This window comes from Podarcis bocagei, assembly GCF_964188305.1.
Source record: "Podarcis bocagei genome assembly, chromosome: 14".
In the NCBI taxonomy this organism is placed as follows: Eukaryota; Metazoa; Chordata; class Lepidosauria; order Squamata; family Lacertidae; genus Podarcis; species Podarcis bocagei.
Genome location: NC_138139.1, coordinates 5,889,351 through 5,905,247, shown reverse-complemented (window position 1 = coordinate 5,905,247; position 15,897 = coordinate 5,889,351). Strand labels below are relative to the sequence as shown.

Here is a 15,897-nt window from a genome sequence, read left to right as displayed (position 1 = left end):
TCAGAAGTGGGATTGCTAAGAGAGGGGGGAAATGACAAAACAGATCACGAAACAGAGCATTAAGCCGTGAAGGAAGCTGTGCCGTGTCCAAAGTATTTAACTAAAAGACCTGTCATAACCAAGTAAAGGAACAAGAGAAACTGAGTTAAGCATTTCACCACCTATTCTAGAAACTGGAACATCTACTTGAAGTGCTACGACCGATATTTAGCAACTGAAGTTTAAGAAAAGATGTGCATATACTACTGTGTTTAAGCCTGTGACATCTTTATATTTAGTTTAAGTAAAAGTTACCGTATTTTTCGCCCTATAGGACGCACTTTTTCCCCTCCAAAAATGAAGGGGAAATGTGTGTGCGTCCTATGGGGCGAATGCAGGCTTTCGCTGAAGCCTGGAGAGCGAGAGGGGTCGGGGGGAGCTGAGCACGTCCAGGCTTCGCGGACCTCTCCGCAAGCAGCGGGAGCGCTCCCACTCCTTGCAGAGAGCTGCCTGTTTGGGGGCTGGGGTCGGGGGAAGCTCGAGCTTCCCCAGCCCCGTGCCTGGGGAAAAATTAATTTCCCCCCTTTATTTCCCCCCCAAAAAACTAGGTGCGCCTTAAGGGACGGTGCGTCCTATAGGGCGAAAAATACGGTAACTTCTTCCTAACCCAACTTTGTTTCACCAATCTCTTTTTGTAAATAAAACTTTCCTTGTTTAATCAACTCCTGCCTGAGACTCCCTGAAACAAAGTCTCCCTCACACAAGGCCCCCACAAGATAGCCTGTGGTAAATGGAAGAAATCTGTACGCGTACTGTGCAGTGGGCCTGCTGTATTGAATTGGGGGCAGTTAGTGGGGTGAGTCCGCTACGCCCTGTGAAAACAGGATGTTGGACCATAAGGGCTCTTATGCTCTCAAGGCCTCTGGTTCTATAGCCCACAAGCCTTTGGTGCCTACTACACTGTGTAGGGGAACAATTTTAAGTTAAAGTATTTTGGCCCGGCTTCCTGTTCACATGCAAGGACACTACGTAAGATCAGTTTCTTAAAGAGTAAGTGCCAAATACATTCCAGAAGAAAAGACTGGTAGCTGGACAAAATAGCATTTCTCTCCAGAAGATGGAAAATTAGGTCTCCACACTCTTTGGCTGAATGTCCAAGTACTCATAGTTTGCATATAATACGTTACTGTATGAAGTCTAATCTTAAAGTCTTTAGAGTGGTGCCTCGCAAGACGAAAATAATTCGTTCCGCGAGTCTTTTCGTCTTGCGATGTTTTTCGTCTTGCGAAGCACGGTCCGTCGCAACTGCGCCTCTTCAAGCGGCTTTAAAAAAAAAGTGCAAGACGTTTTCGTCTTGCGAAGCAAGCCCATAGGGAAATTCGTCTAGCGAAGCAACGCAAAACCGAAAAACCTTTTTCGTCTTGCGAGGCATTCGTCTTGCGGGGCACCACTGTATTTTTTTGCTTCTGGCTTGTTCTTTTATATAGAAAAATAGGTTTTAGCTCAACAGTCAAGATTCAGTTCTGTGATGTGCAGACTTTAAGTAATACATTCAAATCTAGGCTATTTTAAGTGAAACTATTATCTGTTTGTTTGTGTTTAAAGCCATACCACTCCCAAGTGTGTGAACACTGTTTGCAACCTCAGTCAACGTCATATTCATTAACTGATACTGTTAAACGGAACCATACCTTCCCATATTTGCCGAAGAGATTTTTCAAGTCAGCGGCTTTTGTGTTAGAAGACAAGCCACTAACCCATAAGTTCTTGGTAGAGCTGCTGCTGCTCCCACTGCTTGCACTTCCTAAAACAAATTTCACAGAACATTTCAGTATCAATATTAAAAACTAGCATTCAAGTGGTAAAGTGCAGTTTTGGAAGATGACTTCTACCCACAATTTTCTTTTAATAAGCAAACGGTGCGCAAAGACCAAGATCAGAGAGCAAGAGGGGAGATTTGGAGGGTATGCAATCTGTGCCACCAATTTTACAGCAGCAAAGACACTTACAATGCGCTTTTAAAGATTTTCTAAAGCAAGCACATCCAGAAACCACTCAGATAGCAGGTGACGAGAAAGACCCTTTTCTCATGAGCTCCTAGAGAACTGCCACAGCTCAGATTAGTCAACACTCTACTATTCTATGGTCCCAACAAGCAGACTATTCTAAGATACCTTTGAGAAGACAATGACAGGTATGTGCCTCCATTTTTTAAAAATTACACCTTACAAACTTCATGGTGTTGTTGTTGCTTTAAATACCCATTAGTTAGCATTCTTGCATCAAGTTATGTTGGCTGAGGACATATTTCAAGCAAGGATCTATTACCGGGGTAGGCAACCTAAGGCCTGGGGGCTGGATGTGGTCCAAGCACCTTCTCAATCCGGCTCGTGGGCAGTCCGAGAATAGCATGTTTTTTACATGTGTAGAATGTGTCCTTTTATTTAAAGTGCATCTCTGGGTTATTTGTGGGGCATAGGAATTCATTCATTTCCCCCCCAAAAAATATAGTCCGGCCCACCACATGGTCTGAGGGACGGTGGACCAGTCCACAGCTGAAAAGGGTTGCTGACCCCTGATCTATTGGGTTTGCAGGATAGTCAGCAGACTTGTCAAATATTCCATGCAACTCAGATTGCTAATATGTTGCATTTATTTCATGATGGTGCCATTTGTTAGCAAGGGAGGCAGAAAAGGCAGTTTGCAGCCAAGCCTTGCAGTAGTCAGGGGCAAACACAGCAGCAGTGCAAAGCTGCTTCTATGGACCGGCTGCAGTAACTGCAGGCTCCTCCAAAGAGGAATATAAGCAGTTAGCAGCAAATTCCCCCGCCAAGGATGGCCATGTCTCAATCCTGCTTACTCCAGAAACCAGGCAGCATCTCCTTCATAATGAAGCTCATGCTTGAAGAATTGGCTCTCTTAGCACAACTGATCTTTTTTAAAAATTGTGCTGTTATTTTGTTTTACTTATTTGAAATTCATTTTTAAAAAGTATAATGATAGGCTGCCCTAAGTATTCCAGGCGGGAAACTAAAGACACTGCCCAGTGAAATTGTTCAGTTACAAAAACCTTACCAAAAACTATTAAGTTATAGTAATCCACTAAATTTAAAGAAGTTAACTTATTTGCTGACTGTACCTGACCAGTCAAAGGCCCAAGCCTAGGATTTCTCACCTCATTTCAGATGCCATCTTGTAAGGAGACCATTGTCTCAAATGAAGATGTCTTCTATTTAAAATTTCATTTACAATTAACTTTACTACCTAGCATGAACAATCTATAGATTCTTTCTAGGATGAGAATACAACAGAGCAATGTAATCATCAACTGGATGCATGACACATTTTTCAAGTAACAAACAATATTTGGAATACAACTAAGGATATATTCAGTAGGATCCTCCTACTCCACAAAGATGTTTGGAGAAACGTTTGTTAAGACACAGGCACAAGTTAGTAGTAATGGAAGGAACACTTTTGCTTCTACAACGTTTCCCCACTCACTCAATAGCATAAAAAGTAGCAGTGGAACAAGATTGACATCTGGTCATCTCAAGTAACTAGAGTCATACCACCCCACTTAGAAGTAGCCTGCTGTGTAAAAAAACAAAAAACAAAAATCCTTTCAAATCAGCTAATTGAAGCCAGGCTGTATAGCGGAAAGGAAAAAACCTGAAGGGGAGGAGGGCATAAGCATCACCCCCTCCGGGACAGGCAGAAACATCCCTGAAGCTTTCTAGTCTCATGGCCTTGCTACCAGATCAAAGATAGCAACATATCACAAAGGACACATTACCTTTTTCATCCTTTGAAGAAGCCTTGCTTTCTTTAGATTCCTTAGTAGAGCTAAAAGGAGGAACAAATCAAAGAAAATTGAACATGCAGAATTTGCTTGTCCAGAATCTTACATTATTAAGCAAGTCATTTCAAAAAAAGGAAACAAAAAAAAAAAAAGGAGGGCTGGACTGTTATTTGAGGAAAAGTGATTTTCCCTCATCATGGTTTTCTTGCACTGATTTTCCCCAAGATGCCCGAAGATCTAGATTTTCTGACAATTTTATTCAGTGGATATGGTAATCTTCTCCACCTTTCAGGACTGGGACTTGACTTCATACTGGTGTTTCTCAGAACTGAGAGTTGTTCATTACCATCATCACAAGGATACATAAAACTTGACTATTTGAAAAAATAAAAAATAAAATGCTGTCAATTCGCCAATGCAGCCAGCAGGACAAAGCATATACGAAGATCCCGATTTTTTTTTTTAAGGAACACACAGGTAACTTATGGCCGTCAAAACATTTTATAGGCAGGAGCATAAGATACTAATTATAAGTTTCTTGCTGCTACCCCCTTAATGCAGAGTGATCTTATCGAATGCTGGCAGTATCTTAAAGAACTGACATAGAAAGACAAACCTCTTTGCTTGACCTGAGGCCCCAGTAGACGAGAGACCTTTCTTCGAAGTATCCTTGTCTTTGTCTCCAGATTCTGCTTTCTTCGAGCTTTCTCGGGCTTCCTTCTTGACAGGATCCCCCTTCACGCAGTCATCCTTCTTACCATCTTTATGGTTCTCTGTCATCTCATAATCCTTGCTTTCCTTCTCCAGGTTCGGTGCACTGGCATCTTGTCCGTCTTTTGGCTTATTTGCTTCTGAATCTGTAATTTTCAGATTTTTACCTGTTTCTAGAAGGTCATCCCCATCAAAATCCAGAGTGATGGCATCTTCGGCCTGGACTGTAACCGATATGTTATCATCCTCAGCTTCTTTCACAGACACGTTAGCTTCCATCTCTTCCTGAGCAGAGTGATCAGCCTCAGCTAGGCTCTCTTCTGAAGGAAGAGGCTTAGATACTTCTTGTGTACCATCACCAGAACCTGCTTTATCTAAGAGGATTTAACAGGAATAAATATGGCAAAACAAGAAGTTTAAACATTTGCATATGTATAAGCTAGAAGAGAGGACCTAGAAAATACAAAGCCAGTTATTAGAACTGATGGAAGGTTAGGGGGGGAAGGAAAGCATAAAGGGCATTAACATATAAACCAATCCTTTACCCAGGATCACTCATTCTTCATGGCAAACAAATTCTCTAGACATAAATACCAAAATAGAACAGAAGTTAGACAAAGGTTCCATCCAGCAGATACCTGTTCTTCAATACAAGTATCTGGCTTCCAATGTTGGCATTAATGTGCAAAGAAGTTTTTCTTCATGACCAAATAGTGACTGCTTGTCAGTATATCTACACTTCCACTGACAAGTCTTTTTGTCTTCCAATATCCTTCTAATGGCTCATAGTTCAATAGACGAATCCTTCATAGCTGCATAACCACTGTCCTCTGCGTTCCAACTCTTGCCGTCAGCCATGGTGAAGTCGCAGATGTCGGCTGTTCTTGTTCATGCACCAACTTAGGCCAAAGTTCAGAAAGGATGCGGAGTGTTCATCCTGTGTCCATGGGGTCAATACTCTCAGTTCTGTTAATAGTGTTTCCATCAGCATTCTTACGTTCCACAAAAGCTTCTGCCTTCGGATCCCTTCCAAACACCAAGTCTGTGGCTGACACCCATAAGTGCCCTTTCAAGATTTCCACTGTTATGCTTGAGTCACAATGATTCCATGTCCTTTAGTCGACAACATGCAAGGTCCTTAGCATGCTCTCTAGAAGTCTTCTTTGGCAAGAATGTGAAGCCAGGGTGGGTTTCTGTAGCTTTTAAAGGCAATGCTGATTAGATGATTCCATTGTTACTTGTTCCAAAATTTCATGTGAGGCTGTAAAGCGTGATGCGGCAATTGCCAATGTGTGGAAGCAGAATGTGGCCTGTAGTTCAAATGGCTTGCAAACTGCAGAATACGTAATATTCAACTGGCACCTATCTGTTACTGCAGTGCAAGAGAATGTATAGACATAAAGACTTACCGTACCCCCCACTCCCCAAAAAAGAGAAAAAAATATTCAGATCCACGGAGTCTGGGATCTTTGTTCCATTAAAGGCATGTTGTGGTCATATGCATGTAACAACATCCACTGAAGTAACTGATAGGCACATGCGCAATTTAAAAGCCGAAAAGCCAACAGAGAGCATGGATCCAACCACTCTTCATTGCAAAGGCACAGATATAGCTGAAATGCCTGATAGAGAACCAACTAATACAACTGCCATTTACAAAAGGCAACTTGAAGCATATTAGAACACACAAAACTCTACTGAACTTCTAACATACCTCTCTCATTCTCTTCCTCTCCATCCTGTAAAATAAAATAAAAATCGAATAAGCATTCCAGATTAGGATACATTTTAAACAGAGCCAGTAAACTAATGGCAATCTAGAGGAACAAATTGAGGTGCCTGTTCTAATAAGGCAAAGACTCAATTAACAGATATCTGCCCAGCTGAAATCTATTAAGCTTTACATTCTAAGCTAGTACTAGTGGATGGTTCGCAGCTTCCACTATTTCAAAGAATGATTTGTCTACAATATGGAAACTCCAAAAACATACTATGAGATCTAGGGAAGGAACTGCCATTTCCCTTTTGACAATATTCAGGAAGTCCTAAAATTTCCAGTGGAAGCCTTTTAAATGTCTTATGTATGTAATCCAAGACCACACAACTCCGCAAGATTTTGGTGACTGAGGTACAGCAACCCAAGAGACATCCTTCTCATTTATGAAATTATCCTGCTCCCACACATTTCAATAGAACTAGTGCAGTCAAACTTGCTAATGGTTCATCTCCCTCCCTTGTGGTGCCCCTTAAATAGCACCCCAAACCCTTGTTTCAAGGCAAGTTCACCTTCCTGCAGATGTCATTAAAAGTTGGTTCAGAGCAAGTAACTAACTCTAGTGAAGGCTGCTCTTTCACTACACAAGAAGGAAGAATCCATGTCCGGCAGTGGTGACTGTTGAGCAAAGCCAATGCAGGGCAATATTTTAAAAATAAAATAAAATGGGGGGGGGGCATAGGCACTAGTTTGCACAACGTGCTACACCAGACCCAGGGATATCCTGGAATATTCTGGGAACAGTTAAGTAGTCTGGTTTGAGACAGTAAGGTGCAAGCCATAATCTCAACAATAGTTCACAACACATGGTATTTATTTCAGTAGTTTTGTGGAATTAGATGACAGAGATTAAGGTATACAAAGTCTTTCTACAATGCAACTAAACCTGACACTTTAGAGGTGGTCCCTATAGATCCCTTCTAGCTGAATTCAAATATAATCAGCTTTCTAATCAGGTTTAAGAAGGCAATTTAGAAACTTACATGACTAGCGGAAAAGCTTTCATCTTCTGTATCTCGAATATTGCTGGCCTAACATGAGGAAATAAACAAAGACAGCCTAAGTAAGTTGGCTTACTTCAGAAGCAAGCAAATGCACTAACCAAGAACTTGCACTTTGAATGACAACTGCTTTTTACAAGTTGCCTTGGGTGTGGTTCACTCCCACTGGGGAGGTGAGCAGTAACAAGAAGATGCCTTCTAAGGGACAGCTGGTAATGTTGCAACCCTCTGCTTAAGCAAGTTTCTCTACCTTGCCATAATTTCCTGCAGTGGAGCAGACCTGTCTAACAGAATGCTGACCAGCCGAACAAAGCTCATTGAGTTCTCTTTGTTTCATCTTCTGCACAGTTGTGGCTGGGCAACCAAAATTTCAGACCCATGAAAACCACACCAAGTCCTATCTTGAGCTTACAAAGGGCAGTCTCCATTTCCAAATATATTAAAGTTACTGAACAATATTATTTGACAAGTCACAAACTGTCCATAAATTGAGCTACTGTCAACAGTGCCATGCGAAGGTTTCGCCTTAATAAGGTTCTTCCATGAACCAGAGAGCACCACAATACCTTGCAACAGGACAGAAAGGCTTCTCTTCCCCACTCCAATCTCTGGAGACATATGGGGAAGCAAGGAGCTCCATTCCCCCAGAAAAACTGTCACAAATGGTAAACACTCTTGCTGGCAGTTAATCCACTTTTTACACTACACAGTTGCAGCAAGAGGCAAGAAGCAAAGGGAAATTAGATCTTAGCATCAACTGAGTCTGGAATTGATGGCCAATCATTTTCTAGCAATGTACTCATCCCAGCATCACTTGCAAACAAACATTCCTGCCAAAAGAAGATTTAGGGAAGATCACAAACAGAGAGGTTGTGTCTAATCAAATATGTGCTAGTTGTTATGATTGTTCAGCACAAAGAACTACAAGTTCTGTAGCTGTATCAAAATTTGGACAATTAATTGTTTCCCATGGCAGTAAATCCTATTCAGGACTTTTATCTTCTTGCATGAGCAGATCAATGGAATTATTTTATTTTACTACTGTTCTCCCTTACTATATTTAGCTAAGGAAAGTGTTCTTAACAGCTTGATTCTAAACAGGCTTAGTCATATGTAAGTCTCAGAGTTCCATGGCACTTACTCCCAAGTAAGTGGGAATAGGTTGGGGAAAGGTTCACACTGACATCTTGATCCCACCAACTTCATAAATGCCAGCTCTTCTCATGTCCAATGAGAGTGATGGCATCACACAGAAGGGGTCTTGAAAGACAGATAAATAGAAACGAAGTGTGTTTTGCCGCACAGAACCTGAAGCAACCATGAGTAATTCAGATGACACCTCTTTCCAATGTCACAATTGAACTGGAGGAGAGGAGAAATTACATCTTGTTGCTCACTTAAGCTTGGGTTTCTAAAATGGCACTTTCTCCATTTATGTTGCCTTTGTTTTCTCTCTCTGAAGAGTGCATTAGGACTGCATGGTAGAAGGGAGAAGCAAGGCAAGGGTTAAACCAATTTACCCACCCATCCTTGGATGCAATCCTCCCAGCACTTGTTTACCTCCTGTGAATCTGCCAATTCACTGAAAATAAAACTAGCAATCACAGACCAGCTGCCAGACTGCGCTTCATACTTGTCTTCCAAAGGCTCTGCTTTGCAAGCTAGAATTATATTCCCAGCTTTGGACCAGGCCAGCATAGCTGCAGAGTAGGTTCAGGCTGGTGCATAAGCGCTCCATTGGTTTAAACATTCACATTGCACAGAGGATGAGAGGAGGCAACAGATTAGCACATACACAAATGGAAACAAAGCACTTATTTCTGTTGCTTCCATCATTGCTCCTTCCTGAGGGAATTTGTACCCCTTTTCCCTCTCCACTTTGTTCATGGAGGAAAGGCGGTGCAATTTCTATCCCTTGGCCTGACTTTTGTATGAGGCAGCAACAGCAACGAGGTGGATGTTGCTGTGGAAGTAGGGGCACTGACCCAAGACGAGACAGGCAATCATCATGGGCAAGGAAGAAGGTGAATTTATGGAATCTTAATGGGACAAATTTTGAAAGGAAAGTTGTAGGCGCCATCCTAATAATTTGCTTATATTGCAGTATACCTGGATTTCCAAGTCCTTCTCTGTCTGCTTTGAATGAGTTTTCTTCTTGTCTACACGAGGCACCGCTTTAGAATTCAAGGATTCCTCTCCATTTTCTGCAGATTCTTCCGACTCTTTCAATTCATCATTTCCATCCTGGTCACTTGCATCTTGAGCTTCCAGTTCACTCTCCTTTCAATAGGAGCAACACTTAAACTTAATATATCAGAAGGAAATTTCTTGTATCTTGAGTTCAGTAGCCTTAAAACCTAGGATTCTAACTAAACATAAGGTCTCTTCATCAAATTACAAAGCGTTCATGCTTCCTTGACAGATAACTTGCCCAACAATACTTTATTACAGTTGGTATGCAAGGTCTCATGTAACTGTATGCAGATGAAGGAAGCTGAGCTCAATGGGACGTGTCAGTGATGACTTAACTCCCACTGAAATCAAAGGGAACCAAGAGCATCTAACTTAGTCTGAATAACAATAAACTGCAAATTCAGTATCAAAGATGGTTTACAGTCAAAATTGTTTAGAAGTGAGAATGAATTGGCAAAACTTAGGACTGGATCCCCAGTTTTATTTTTCATAGCAGAATTACCTTGACCATGGAATCATCTTCCACTGAAGTATCACCACTTAATTCATCAGTTTCCTGCTTTTTACCTAAAAGACATGATATGCCAATGACAAGCTTGTATCTGCTCCATTTCAAGTGTCTCTCTCACCACAAGACTCAGGAAAGCCCTCAACGCATAAGGCACTCCAGAAAAACAATCTAACCAAAAAACATACAACCAATCACCTAGCCCCTTACCCCAAGTAGAAACAAACCATAGCAACAACATATTGAATGTTGTAGGAAGCCTTATTCACATTAAATTTTGGGGGGGAGCTTGTGGTGCAGACAGAACTTAATCAACTTCATCTAAATATATACTGTGACAATCTAGATTGATAGTCTTCTGCAATTGCCTGCTATCAAGTAAAAGATTTGAATTGGTGAGCATCTCTGCCTCTCAGTTATGGAAATTCATCATTAACATCCCCTTCATGTGTTATTCTACTGCGTAGTGTGGCTGCATTACTGGCCCTAGGATCACACAGTGCTACTTGGCCCTGATCCACAGGAATCACAGAATACCCCCTTCTTGTAAGAAACACATGGCTTGAACTCATATTTTCATATCACATTGTCACTTGCGTATCTATACAACTCTCCTTGTTAGCCAAAGAAATCTTCCAAACAGGTATCATAAAGTAACATATTTGTGTTCAAGGAGTTAAGAGTTCACAACAGCTGAGGGGTACATTTGCTGCCCCAGGTTAAGATGTGATGTCAACATCAGACAAATTAATCTGTAAATTCTGCTAGAGGTTAAGGCTTCCACATGAGTAGAGCATTCATGTCCCTCAATAGATATATTTGAGCCCAGCCAGATGGACGGGGTTTAACTATAATACCATTTTATCATCATCATCATCATCATCAACAACAACATATCCTTATCTGTCTGAGAGCCAGCATGGTGCAGCGGTTAGTTGGACTAGGACCTGGGAGACCAGGGTCTAAATGCCCACTTGGCCATGAATCTCACCTTGGGCCAGTCACCAACTCTCAGCCTAATCTAGAGGATTATACAGAGAGTGGAGGAACCATGTACAGTGGTACCTCGGGTTAAGTACTTAATTCGTTCCGGAGGTCCGTACTTAACCTGAAACTGTTCTTAATCTGAAGCACCACTTTAGCTAATGGGGCCTCCTGCTGCTGCCACGCTGCTGGAGCCTGATTTCTGTTCTTATCCTGAAGCAAAGTTCTTAAACTGAAGCACTATTTCTAGGTTAGCGGAGTGTGTAACCTGAAGCGTATGTAACCCGAGGTACCACTGTACTGATACTGAGTTTCTGGGAAGGAAGGTGGAATATAAATGTAATAATAATAAATTGACATTGGGTCATTCCATATCAAGTGTCATAATTTTGTTTGATATGTTTTGTTGTAATGTCCATGAAATGAAGTACTTTAAAATTTAAAGTAAGCCCATCATATGACATATCATAGTAAAGCCCATGCAGTTCTGAATAGGTTGGTATTTTGAGTTTTGAAATGTCTTAATTGTTGGCGGAGCTTTTAATGTTTTTGTGTAGTCTGGCAAGGCCAAAATTGCCATTTTTTTAAAAAAAAACTTCAAACCTTCATAACTAAAAAAATGGGATGATATAAAAAAATAAACATTTTAGATTTAAACTTAGTTTTGGTCATTCAACAAGTGTACAATATATTAAGAAAATTGGATGACATGATATGGAATGACCCTTTAATATAAATGCATCTCAACCAACTTAATGCTTTAATGCTTTCAATTTTTTTACTAACCAAACAACTACCACAGCCAAATATTCTAAGGTGTTTGTAAATTTAATGTACACCACTAAAAACTAAGAACAAGTAGTATTCACATGCCCCAGTAGTCACTGTTCCTGTGGGGTTAGAACACCCATACTACTAATGATGATTGGAACAAATGTTTCCAAAAGTGAAAAAGATCCCAATGCTTAATATTTTTATGGAATTTTTTTTACTTCACAAGTAAATTAGTAACAATGAATGCCGGCACAATATTAAGGAAACGTGGCAGTTTCAGATTTTTCCAGAAAAGCCACTTTGTTGAACACTATTCCTTGGAACTCAAGATGCCCACCTTGAAAAGCACTCAATTTGGGCAAAAAACAGTGTTTGAATATCTTTATTTAGCTCAGTTGAGCAGAGAATCACATCACTCAATTTGATTTAGCAATGGGTGATTTATTTTTCAGCAGCTGTGCTTCCACAAATTCATAGCTTGGCCTGTAATTTTTCAACTGAAAGTTCTTTTTTAAAAAAACTTTTTGGTTTCCCCCTCAAATAGTACAAAACAAAATCTTCAGTAAATTTACTGAGCAAAGTTTTATCTTTACTGCACAACATAAGCTACTTTTATGACAGCATGCTCTTTATGTTAAATTATATTTAAACTTTAATTGTTATAGAACTTGTGATGGGAAAAGCTGAAATTTTACATAATTTATGTAAGTACAACTTCCTGGAAATAAGGGAACATTTTTTCTCACTCTTTAAATACAGGCAACTCCCCAATGTCCTCTTCGGGCTCTGGAGAGAGTGTCCTCACGAGCTGGAGGGCCGGTGGGACTTTCTTGAGCTGCTCTGCTGATGTGTAGGGAAGCACCTGCAGCTGTAGTACCCTGCACATCAGCTGTTAGGTGGGAGGCAGAGCAGTCTCAACAAAGCCCTGCTGCCCCTCTGGACTCTGCAAGGATACCACGGAGCCCAAAGAGAACTTCCTCTTTGGGCTCTGGCTCCGAAGTCCTCATGACTCCTGAAGAGACCTTTCCCAGAGCCTGAAGAGGAAGTCCTCTTTGGGCTCTGGGAAAGGTCTCTTCAGGAGCCATGAGGACTCTCCAGGGTGTTCTCCACTTACATGCACTTCACTTATGCACGGGTGGGCCCAGCCAATTAGGCTGTTATCAAACTGGCTGCAAAGTAACTTTATTCATGAAGAATAAACAGGGTTCAGAGGACACAGTACCATTGATCAATGTTTTACTTGGAACCATATTATAAAGAAATATACTAAGAACATTAAGAATAATCTATGCAACCTTTATTGATCTGTCTGCTACATTCAATTATATTAATTGCAATAGACTGTGCAAGAAATTTCAAATTGCCAACATCGACTATAGACTTCTGCTATTGATTCAAGAACTATGCAGAAACACAAAAATGAGGGTCACAGTAGGTTTAAATGGTAGTATGACTGATGCCTTTAAAATGTCATGAGGAGTGAAAGCAAGGTTGCATACTGGCTCCCAGGCCTTTTAACTTTATGGTGATTGGGAACAGAATGATCTCAATCTTGATGTAAGTAGATGATTTAGTGCTCCTCTCACTTTCCTGACTGGAACTCAAAACTCTCCTGGAGGTGCTCACTAAATACTGTAAACAGGAAAGCCTATCTATGAATTGCTATAAGACCAGGATTATGATTTTGGCAAAGACAGACCTTGATATTAATGGTGTTTAGAGAAGCAAGCTATAGAACAAACTGCCTCATTTAGATACTTGGGTGTACTCTTTAGTGAAACTGGCTCTTGGAAGTGTCAAACGGAAAGTCCAAGCCTAGAAAACCAGAGGGGCATTGATAAATGTTCTATTACAATAAGGGAGGGAACCTGCCCTAAAGTTATTTGGTAGCAGTGCTTACTCAAATGCCCTATGGCATTGAAATTTGTGGGTCTGTTCCAACTCCATTAAAGTTTTGGGAAATGTACACAATATCCATGTATAGAATACAAGTGGTCAACTTGTGAGGCAAGAGCAGACTGCATCTAGTTAAAATATATTAAAAGAATCACTACTATACCAATTGAGTGTTTTCCTGTGCTATACGGAATTGGGTGATAACTCTGTCAAGATGTTTTAGACTATTATTATTTTCCAGAACTGAGCTCTACATTGACCTTGAATAACTGTCAATCAGTGTTAGAAACTGAGATGCAAAAACTATTCACCAAATGTCTCCTAGAACCTGGGTTATGGGCACAAAAACAGAATGGTTAGTCACCATTTCCCCGCCCCCAATGCAACAGAACTTTCTGTTTATTTTTTTGTAAAAAATATATTTGGTTCTTTTTGCAATTTGTGGTATTGGGAGGGTTGTCTTCTGACATAAAAAAATGGGAAACATTAGTGGGCAACTTTCTTCTCTTGGGTAGAGAGACCCTTGTGGTCTTTGGCTTGTGGGAGCAGGGGTTGGCTTACTGAGGTAAAAGATGCTTCCTTTTGCAACAAGGAGCAGCACTTGTTCTCCTCTGTGCCGCCTGCGATAAGCATGCAGCAGCCTTCTCTAGGACCTGGAGGAAGGCTGACTGGCTTGGCGGCCTGTTTTTTTTGTAATGGAGCTTCCTAGTAGTCCACAGAGCAAATTCAGTCAAAGATTAAAAAAAAAAGACTAGCGACTGGTTAATTTCGAACACTGGTGTCAATTAAGAGATTGGCTCTTCTGGCTAGAATCCAGAAAGGACTTGAAACTAATTAGGAACACCATAATTCTTCCTTCGTACCCACTCCTGACAACAAAGCATTTCAGATCTAGTTAGCTGACCAAATGCCTTTATTGAGCTGTGTTTCCAAGTGATGCCAACTGCAACCTTGGATGGCCATTACCATAACAAGGTCCTGTATGCAGAAATACTTTGTGGTGGAAGACATCACTCATTATCTGTTAGACTGCTCTTTATATAGAGATCCAGGAGATCACTTTCGGAAACTTTTGTTCTCACAAGCAAGCAGTTACACTCTGGCAGAAAGGGTTGAGTTTCTTTTGAATGACAATAATGGAGGAGCCCTTTACACACTGGCAGCTAGAAAGTCCAGGAAAATGTGTTTTAGATAAAATTGCTATAAGTTGTTTTGGTGATTCAGAGGTGTAATCTGAAATTAAATTAGATTTAAGCTTGTTTGTGCCTCTGGTATCTTTTCTCTCTTATATTATAGATTTATGTTCTGTATGATTTTACAAGTTTGTCATGGCCTTTGGCTAGAACAATAAACTTACGATGACGAATCAAATGCATTTAGAAGAATAATTTCAGTCAAAATTTTCAGTTGAACCACTAACTATTCTGATAGCTGTGCTTTTTAAGTTAAGAAAAACAAGGCATAAATTTTAAATGTTGACTGAGCCAAGAAAGCAAGAGTGGCTACCATATGTTGCTGGACTTGAACTCCCAGAAGCCCCAATTACGACCAGGATGGCAAAAACTGGAGTTGTAGTCTGGTAACATCTGGAGATTAGCAAATTAGACATTTGTACTATAAAGGAACAAAGGGCAGGGTAGTCGAAGGCTTCAAACAAACTGGTGTGATCAAGATAAGGATACCAGTTAATTAGTATCTCAATAAATACCAGGATACCTTCTACTTGCAGAAAAGTGTTTTAAAATTCAATAGCAGATTCTTTAACTAACACCACCATTTTCATAAAGTTTACTTTCACAGAAGTTCTGACCTTTTCCTTTGGTTGGTTTCTTGTTTGGAGTATCAGCTGAGACAGCTATTTCAATATTATCTGGGTCCCCTCCTTCTTCTTCAATAGCCTAACAAAATGAAACACAGGACTGGGTTATACAAACATTTTACTCATGAAGTACAATTTAGTTTTTGCACTGATACAATAAACCTCAAGTTAAGGGCATTTTGCAAAGGACAAAGTGTAATTCATATTGCATAGTTCTGGTGAGGTGCTTGAGGAAGATCCTAATAACACTTTGTAATAATGAGAAGGCACCCCTTGGGTGCCTTGAATGGTGGTCAGGGTTGTTGTGGGCAACACCAGCCTCAGTCCCTCTTTTCTTCCCTCTGATGACCTCTCATCTCTCTGCCTCCCAAAAGCTTGTGTAGCTGTATGTTGTAGCAGCCCTGGCTACAAGCTCTGCAGGCGAATGGTGCCTCTGGGGCTGGCCAGTGGGTGCTG

General features: G+C 40.7%; 1 protein-coding gene across 1 annotated transcript in view; it reads right to left on the bottom strand.

Moving 5' to 3' along the window:
- SLTM (SAFB like transcription modulator) overlaps nt 1-15,897 on the bottom strand; it is a 38,390-nt gene that overhangs the window by 16,120 nt on the left and 6,373 nt on the right. The window contains exons 2-9 of the mRNA XM_081170528.1: nt 15,433-15,520; nt 9,963-10,027; nt 9,377-9,547; nt 7,250-7,297; nt 6,207-6,231; nt 4,398-4,866; nt 3,776-3,825; nt 1,671-1,783 (exon numbers count right to left, since the gene is read on the bottom strand). Of these exons, the coding sequence (XP_081026654.1) occupies nt 1,671-1,783; nt 3,776-3,825; nt 4,398-4,866; nt 6,207-6,231; nt 7,250-7,297; nt 9,377-9,547; nt 9,963-10,027; nt 15,433-15,520 (1,029 nt within the window). The remainder of the gene's footprint in view (nt 1-1,670; nt 1,784-3,775; nt 3,826-4,397; nt 4,867-6,206; nt 6,232-7,249; nt 7,298-9,376; nt 9,548-9,962; nt 10,028-15,432; nt 15,521-15,897) is intronic.